Source organism: Balaenoptera ricei, chromosome 8, assembly GCF_028023285.1.
Source record: "Balaenoptera ricei isolate mBalRic1 chromosome 8, mBalRic1.hap2, whole genome shotgun sequence".
NCBI lineage: Eukaryota > Metazoa > Chordata > Mammalia > Artiodactyla > Balaenopteridae > Balaenoptera > Balaenoptera ricei.
The window spans coordinates 105,478,735-105,488,128 of record NC_082646.1 but is presented as its reverse complement, the minus strand read 5'-3'; the positions used below and the strand labels follow the sequence as shown (position 1 = coordinate 105,488,128).

The 9,394-nt window shown below is 37.1% G+C and overlaps 1 protein-coding gene across 1 annotated transcript; it reads left to right on the top strand.

The window, feature by feature from the left end:
- Nucleotides 1-7,665: 7,665 nt before the first annotated feature.
- On the top strand, nt 7,666-8,076 carry LOC132370242 (cytochrome c oxidase assembly factor 8-like). Its single transcript, XM_059929968.1, has one exon. The coding sequence runs from the start codon at nt 7,666-7,668 to the stop codon at nt 8,074-8,076; it is 411 nt and encodes a 136-aa protein (XP_059785951.1).
- Nucleotides 8,077-9,394: the final 1,318 nt, after the last annotated feature.

Here is a 9,394-nt window from a genome sequence, read left to right as displayed (position 1 = left end):
TGTGATGGAAGTATATCCCATTCTGAACACAAATATAGGTGGATATCACAGCTTTTGCTAGAGTTGAACCCCAATAGAACTTAATAACCAGGTTGGTGTCCTTGCAAACTACATTTCCAGATGGCCTTGCCAATTGGACTATGGTTCGGGCAGTAGGAGGTGATGGTGAAAGATTGGAGAGCAAAAGGAGAAGGGAAGCAGTGACTTCACCAGTGACAATATCTCCTCTGTTTCTCCAGCAACCACCACCTGGTCCATTTCTTCCAGGCTCCTCTGGGTGACTCTGGAACCTGAACCTCCTCTGGTAGCACCAACTCCTCTATGTGTTGTCTAGACTTGTGGTAGCAGCTTCTTGTTACTGATGACCTAAATTGTCTTGCCACCACTTGTTGGAAAATTTGCAACTTAGTTCCCCATATTAAATCCTTCTTATTGAAATAAATGATATTTTGTGGGTTATATGATTGGATCCCAATACCTCGGGCTTTCTCATGTTCCTTTTATTCAATATTCCACAGTCACTTAATATGTTTCCAAAACTCTTAATGTGCCAAGAATTCTTCAACGTGATACAACACAGAACAAAACATACCTCTTCTATTTGAATAATGAGGAAATAGACAATATTCAAATATATAGCTGGGAGTACTAAGTGGTGTGAAGATGAAGCAGAACAAGGAAATATTAACATGTAAGGAGAATGCATAGGGAAATTCTCTCAAATGTGGTAGCAATTGGCTAGAGAACTGAAAGAACTAAAAAATTTTTGAAGTAAGTATTTTGTGGGGAAAAGAAAGGCAGTGGGAGTATGCCCGGTATCTTTTGAGACATAAAGGAAACTGGTGTGTCTATAACAAAGTTAGATAACACAAGAAAGATAAAAGAGACAGAGAGGGACTAAATCTAACATGGACTTGAGTGTAACAGTGTTGACTTTCATTCTGGATGAGTTGGAAGCCATAAGAGATATTTGAGCAGAGATTTGACATCACATGATAAATTTTAAAAGATTTACATGAAGATTTATTCGGAGAAATTGAGGAGGGGACAATAGTCCAGATGAGAAATGAGAGCGACTTAGACTTGGGAAGTTATAGTGCAGATAGTTAGGGTCAGCCAGATTCTGGATGTCATTTGAAGGTAGAGCAAGTTTTAAAACCTGGGGTTTACAGGAGAAGCTATGCTGGAGATGTAAATTTAGGAGCCATCAGTAAAGAGATGAAGAGAGTGGGTACACATAAAGAAGAGAAAATATTCAGGACCTGAGCCCTTCAGCACTCCAGTGTTGGAAGAGTCAGCACAGGAGAATGAGAAAGAGAAGCCTGCAATGAGTTAGTAAAACAAAAACAGAGTAGGGTTTGGTGGCCAAAAAAAGTTTCTAGGAAGAGGAATTTACCAGCTACCACAAATAACCATTTGGATGTGAAAATATGGAAAACATTAGGATCTTAAGAAATTTGGTGGGGTTGAATATGTTATAGGAATGGGTAAAAATATAAATGGGAAAGAAAGAAATCAGAGAATAGGGCAGTAGCTGAAGGAGAAAGTGGGTTCATAAGAAGTTTATTTTGTTTTCTGTTTAAGTTGGAATACTTCACTCACTGTTTGTACTTCAGGGCCCTGGTGATTAGAGAAAGCTTATCTCATACCACAGAATTCTTCTGTCTATGTCCTATTTTCTTGTCTCCCCAAAATTTGGGACAGCTCTGATCCCATTGATATAGAAGAATATGTCTTTTGGTTGAGGACAGCATCTTCCAGGGGCATCTTTCTTGGGAGGCCCCTTGAGAAGACCTCAGTTTTCAGCGCAACCTTGCCTTACAGAAGTTTCTCATGTGGTCTAGGCACTGTATGTCTCCACTAAGCAAACATGGATATGAACCCTAATTTTGCCCCCTTGTAATATTGAAGGGTTTCAATGAGATCAAAGGAATGAATTGAACTTTGGAACAAATCAATGAGAATGTCTTTTTGTGTGTGTGGTAATATACTTTGATACTTTCCTCTTTATCATTTTGTATCTACTGTCAGTGTTTCCTTTCTGGTTACCATATTCTTGCATAAAGCTTTTTATAGTTTGGACAGTCTATTTTAATCTGATAACAACTAACTTCGATTGCATGCAAAAACTCTACAATTTTACTTGCCACAAAACACACATGGTATATGCTATTTGTGTCAGAATTTACATTTCTTATTCTGTATTTATAAAACAAATTTTTTATTATATTTCACTTTATTTTTTTAACATCTTTATTGCAGTATAATTGATTTCAATGTGTGTTAGTTTCTGTTTTATAACAAAGTGAATCAGTTATACATATACATATATCCCCATATATCCCCCCTCTTGCGTCTCCCTCCCATCCTCCCTAATCCACCCCTCTAGGTGGTCACAAAGCACCGAGCTGATCTCCCTGTGCTATGCGGCTGCTTCCCACTAGTTATCTATTTTACATTTGGTAGTGTATATACGTCCTTTCCACTCTCTCACTTCGTCCCAGCTTACCCTCCCCCCTCCCCGTGTCCTCAAGTCCATTCTCTACGTCTGTGTCTTTATTCCTGTCCTGCCCCTAGGTTCTTCAGAATGATTTTTTTTTTTTTTTAGATTCCATATATATGTGTTAGCATATGGTATTTGTTTTTCTCTTTCTGACTTACTTCACTCTGTATAACAGACTCTAGGTCCATCTACCTCACTAAAAATAACTCAATTTTGTTTCTTTTTATAGCTAAGTAATATTCCGTTGTATATATGTGCTATATCTTCTTTACCCATTCATCTGCTGATGGACACTTAAGTTGCTTCCATGCCTTGGCTATTGTAAATAGAACTACAGTGAACATTGTGGTACTCTTTTCAAATTATGGATTTCTCAGGGTATATGCCCAGTAGTGGGATTGCTGGGTCATATGGTAGTCCTATTTTTAGTTTTTTAAGGAATCTCCATACTGTTCTCCATAGTGGCTGTATCAATTTACATTCCCACCAACAGTGCAAGAGGGTTCCCTTTTCTCCACACCCTCTCCAGCATTTATTGTTTCTAGATTTTTTGTGATGGCCATTCTGACCACTGTGAGGTGATACCTCATTGTAGTTTTGATTTGCATTTCTCTAATGATTAGTGATGTTGAGCATTCTTTCATGTGTTTGTTGGCAAACTGTATATCTTCTCTGGAGAAATGTCTATTTAGGTCTTCAGCCCATTTTTGGATTGGGTTGTTTGTTTTTTTTGTTATTGAGCTGCATGAGCTCCTTGTGAATTTTGGAAATTAATCCTTTGTCAGTTGCTTCATTTGCAAATATTTTCTCCCATTCTGAGGGTTACCTTTTTGTCTTGTTTATGGTTTCCTTTGCTATGCAAAGGCTTTTGAGTTTCATTAGGTCCCACTTGTTTATTTTTGTATTTATTTCCATTTCTCTAGGAGGTGGGTCAAAAAGAATCTTGCTGTGATTTATGTCATACAGTGTTCGGCCTATGTTTTCCTCTAAGAGTTTTATGGTGTCTGGCCTTACATTTAGGTCTTTAATCCATTTTGAGTTTATTTTTGTGTATGGTGTTAGGAAATGGTCTAATTTCATTCTTTTACATGTAGCTGTCCGGTTTTCCCAGCACCACTTATTGAAGATATTGTCTCTTCTCCATTGTATATTCTTGCCTCCTTTATCAAGGATAAGGTGACCATATGTGTGTGAGTTTATCTCTGGACTTTCTGTCCTGTTCCAAAGAACTATATTTCTGTTTTTGTGCCAATACCATAATGTCTTGATTACTGTAGCTTTGTAGTACAGTCTGAAGACAGGGAGCCTGATTCCTCCAGCTCCGTTTTTCTCTGTCAACATTGCTTTAGCTATTCGGGGTCTTTTGTGTTTCCATACAAATTGTGAAATTTTTTGTTCTAGCCCTGTGAAAAATGTCATTGGTAGTTTGATAGGGATTGCACTGAATCTGTAGATTGCTTTGGGTAGTATAGTCATTTTCACAATTTTGATTTTCCAATCCAAGAACATGGTCTATCTCTCCATCTGTTTGTATCATCTTTAATTTCTTTCATCAGCGTCTTACAGTTTTATGCATACAGGTCTTTGTCTCCTTAGGTAGGTTTATTCCTAGGTATTTTATTCTTATTGTTGCAATGGTAAATGGGAGTGTTTCCTTACTTTCTCTTTCACATTTTTCATCATTAGTGTATAGGAATGCAAGAGATTTCTGTGCATTAATTTCGTATCCTGCTACTTTACCAAATTCATTGATTAGCTCTAGCAGTTTTCTGATAGCATCTTTAGGATTCTCTATGTATAGTATCATGTCATGTGCAAACAGTGACAGCTTTACTTCTTCTTTTCCGATTTGGATTCCTTTTATTTCCTTTTTCTTCTCTGTTTGCTGTGGCTGAAACTTCCAAAACTATGTTGAATAATAGTGGTGAGAGTGAACAACCTTGCCTCGTTCCTGATCTTAGTGGAAATTGTTTCAGTTTTTCACCATTGAGAAACATGTTTCCTGTGGGTTTGTCATATATGTCGTTTATTATGTTTCGGTAAGTTCCCTCTATGTCTGCTTTCTGGAAGGTTTTTATCATAAATGGGTGTTGAATTTTGTCAAAAGCTTTTTCTGCATCTATTGAGATGATCATATGGTTTTTCTCCTTCAATTTGTTAATATGGTGTGTCACATTGATTGATTTGCGTATATTGAAGAATCCTTGCATTCCTGGGATTAAACCCCTCTTGATCATCGTGTATGATCCTTTTAATGTGTTGTTGGATTATGTTTGCTGGTATTTTGTTGAGGATTTTTGCATCTACATTCATCAGTGATATAGGCCTGTAGTTTTCTTTCTTTGTGACATCTTTGTCTGGTTTTGGTATCAGGGTAATGGTGGCCTTGTAGAATGAGTTTGGAAGTGTTCCTCCCTCTGCTATATTTTGGAAGAGTTTGCGAAGGATGGGTGTTCGCTCTTCTCTAAATGTTTGATAGAATTCACCTGTGAAGCCATCTGCTCCTGGACTTTTTTGAAGATTTTTCATCACAGTTTCAATTTCATTGCTTGTGGTTGGTCTGTTTATATGTTCTTTTTCTTCCTGGTTCAGTCTCAGAAGGTTGTGCTTTTCTAAGAATTTATCCATTTCTTCTAGGTTGTCCATTTTATGGGCATATATTTGCTTGTAGTAGTCTCTCATGATCCTTTGTATTTCTGCAGTGTCAGTAGTTACTTCTCCTTTTTCATTTCTAATTCTATTGATTTGAGACTTCTCCCTTTTTTTCTTGATGAGTCTGGCTAATGGTTTATCAATTTTGTTTATCTTCTCAAAGAACCAGCTTTTAGTTTTATTGATCTTTGTTATCGTTTCCTTCATTTCTTTTTCATTTATTTCTGATCTGATCTTTATGATTTCTTTCCTTCTGCTAACTTTGGGGTTTATTTGTTCTTCTTTCTCTAATTGCTTATGGTGTTATGTTAGGTTGTTTATTTGAGATGTTTCTTGTTTCTTGAGGTAGGATTGTGTTGTTATAAACTTCCCTCTTAAAACTGCTTTTGCTGCATCCCATAGGTTTTGGGTCATCTTGTTTTATTGTCATTTGTTTCTAGGTATTTTTTATTTCCTCTTTGATTTCTTCCGTGATCTCTTGGTTATTTAGTGGTGTACTGTTTAGCCTCCATGTGTTTGTATTTTTTACAGATTTTTTCCTGTAATTGATATCTAGTCTCATAGCGTTATGGTTGGAAAAGATACTTGCTATGATTTCAATTTTCTTAAATTTACCAAGGCTTGATTTGTGACCCAAGATATGATCTATCCTGGAGAATATTTCATGAGCACTTGAGAAGAAAGTGTATTCTGGTTTTTTTGCATGGAATGTCCTATAAATATCAATTAAGTCCATCTTGTTTAAGGTATCATTTAAAGCTTGTGTTTCCTTATTTATTTTCATTTTGGGTGATGTGTCCATTGGTGAAAATGGGGTGTTAAAATCCCCTACTATGATTGTGTTACTGTTGGTTTCCCTTTTTATGGCTGTTAGCTATAAAACAAACTTTTATGGTCATAATTATTAATACTTTTGTATTTAACTTTTATGTCAGTGCTAAAAGGTAATTTACATATCACTGGTTCAGTATTACATCATTATTTGTCTATATATTTCCCTTTACCTTTACCAGTGAGATTTGCACTTTCTTATTCTTTCATATTGCTGCTTAGCATCATTTCATTGCAACTTAAAGAGCTACCTGAACTTCTCTGAAATGATTATTTTGAGTTCTTTGTCAGGCAGTTCATAGATATCCATTTCTTTAGGGTCAATTAGTGCAGCTGCATTTTGTTTCCTTGGTTGTATCATATTCCCCCAAGTCTTCATGGTCCTTGCAGCCTTGCATTTCTGTCTGCCCACTTGAAGAAGCAGTCACCCTTTCCAGTCTTTACCGACTGGCTTAGGCAGGGAAATGTCTACACCAGACAGCTTGGCCAGAGACTCTGTACAGTCCAGTTGTCAGAGACCCTGGGCAGGCTGCCTGGTGACATCCATGGTTGTGGCCTGATGCTAGAATCCACAGACAGTCTTTCTTTCTCTTTCGCCAGTGAAAGAACTTGTGGGCCAGGGGGATCTTTCTCAGTGCTGCTCCGTGACTTGTTGGGAGGAGAGTGATAGCAGGAAAGTGGAACTTTTCTGTTCACCCTTTCAAACAGGTCTTTTCTCATTTCTGTGCTGTACCACGTTGATGAACCCTCTCACCTGGATTCCAGGTATCTCATAAAGGAATTTTCATCCATGGACAGTTGTTAAATTGGTGTTACTGTGGGAGAGGAGGGCTGGGACCTCCTATCCTGCTGTCTTTCTGATGTCAATCTCTTTTACCATTTGTTCTTTTGTGTCACATTTAAGAAATCATTGTCTAACCAAATTGTGAATATTTGCTCTTATGTTCTCTTCCGAAAATTAATGGTTTTAGTTCTTATATTTAAGTCTATGATTCATTTTGAGACTTGTTTGTTTGTTTGTTTATGGTATAAGATAGAGGTCCTGAAACTTTTTGTGTGTGTATATCTATTTCTCCAAGCATTATTTCTTGAAGACTTCCTTTCTCCCACTAAATTTTCTGGTCCCCTTTGTTAAAAATCAATTGACCATAACTTTAGGGATTATTTCTGTGCTCTCAATTTTATTCCTTTATGTAAAAGTCTATCCTAATGCCTGAATCACACTGTACTATAGCTTTGCAGTAACCTTTGAAATTGTAAAATGAAAGTCCTCTAAGTTTATTTTTCTTTTCCAATATTGTTTTGGTAATCTGGGTCCTTGAGTCCATATCAATATTAATGACAATGATATTATAAATTGACAATTAATGATATAATTGACATTAATGTCAATTTCCACCCAAAAGTAAGCCAGCTGAGATTTGGATAGAAATTTTGTTGAAACTATAGGTCAACTTGGGGGTATTGCTTTACTGACAACACTAAGCCTCCCAATACAAGAATATGAGCTATCTTTCCATTTATGTAGATCTTCTTTATTTTCTCAGAACACTGTGTTTTTTGGTTTACACTGGGCAATTCTTGCACTTCTATTAACTTTTTCTGTGTATTTTATTCTCTGTGATACTATTGTAAATTGATTTTTATAAGATTTGTTCTTGGGCCGCCGGACGGCAGCCATGGCGGCCTTGCGACCCCCAAGAAGGGCCCTGCTTCGTCTCTGCCGCACCTTCTCCAGCGGCGGCTGCCAGCTCGCCCCCGAGCGCGGCGGTGAGCGCAGGGATGCCGTGCCGAGCCGGGTCTCAAGATTCTGCCCTCCAAGGAAATCTTGCCATGATTGGATAGGACCCCCAGATAAATATTCAAACCTTAGACCTGTTCACTTTTACATCCCTGAAAATGAATCACCATTGGAACAAAAGTTAAGAGAATTAAGACAAGAAACACAAGAATGGAACCAACAGTTCTGGGCAAACCAGAATTTGACTTTTCTTAAGGAAAAAGAAAAATTTATTGACTCAAGACTAAAAGCCAAAGGCCTGGAACTGAGAGCTGAATCAGTAGTGCCCTTTGAAGCACAAAAATTTTAAATTTTGATGAAATCCGGACTTCCCTCATGGTGCAGTGGTTAAGAATCTGCCTGCCAACACAGAGGACATGGGTTCAATCCCTGGTCCGGGAAGATCCCACATGCCGTGGAGCAACTAAGCCCGTGGGCCACAACTACTGAGCCCATGTGCCACAACTACTGAAGCCTGTGCACCTAGAGCCCGTGCTCCGCAACAAGAGAAGCCACCGCAATGAGAAGCCCACGCACCACAGCAAAGAGTAGCCCCCACTTGCTGCAACTATAGAAAGCCTGTGTGCAGCAGTGAAGACCCAAAACAGCCAAAAATAAATAAATAAAATTTAAAAAAATTTGGGGGGGGATGGAATCCAACTTATCTATTTTTTTTCTTTGTTTGCCTGTGCTTTAGGTGTCATATCTAAAATGCATTGCCTAATTCAAGGTGATGAAGATTTGCACGTGTTTTCTTCCAAGAATTGTATAGTTTTATCTCTTACATTTAGGTCTTTGATTCATTTTGAGGTTATTTTTGTTTATGGTGTGAGATTGGATTCAGCTTGTTTTTTTTTTACATGTAGATAATTGAGTTGTCCTAAGCATTGTTTGTTGAAAAGACTATTTGTCCCCATTGAATTGTCTTGACACCCTTGTCGAAAATCACTTGCCCATAAATGTTTGGGTTTAGCTCTGTTCTGTTGATTTATAAGCCTGTTCTTCTGCTGGTATCACACTGTCTTGATTACTGTAGCTTTGTAGTAAGTTTTGAATATAAGAAGTGTGAATCCTCCAAAAAAAAAAAAAAAAAAAAGAAAGATTTGTTTTTGGATTGTCTATTGCTAGTGTAAAGAAATACAATTGATTTTTGCAATTTATTTTGTATTTTGCAAAGTTCATAAACTCATTTATTACTTCTAACAGATATTTAGTGGATCCTTGGGAATTTCTACATGCAAAGTTATGTCATCTACAGATAAAGACAGTTTTGCTTTTTCTTTTCGAATATAGTTATCTTTTATTTATTTGTCTTCTCTAATTACCTTCACTAGAACTTTTAATATTTTGTTGAATATACATGATGATAGCTGACATCATTATATTTTCCCTGAATTTATGGTGAAGAAATCAGCCTTTCACCATTTAGGGTGAGAATTTCTGTAGGTTCTTTGTATTTGCTCCTTTTTAGTTTTATTGGGGTATAATTGATATACCAAATAATTCACATTTTGTTGAGATTGTGCATATGCATACACTTATGATACCATCACTAAACTAAGGTACTAACCATATTGATCACCTGGAAAAATTCCCTTCTGTTCCTTTGTAGTCTTTTTTTATTGAAC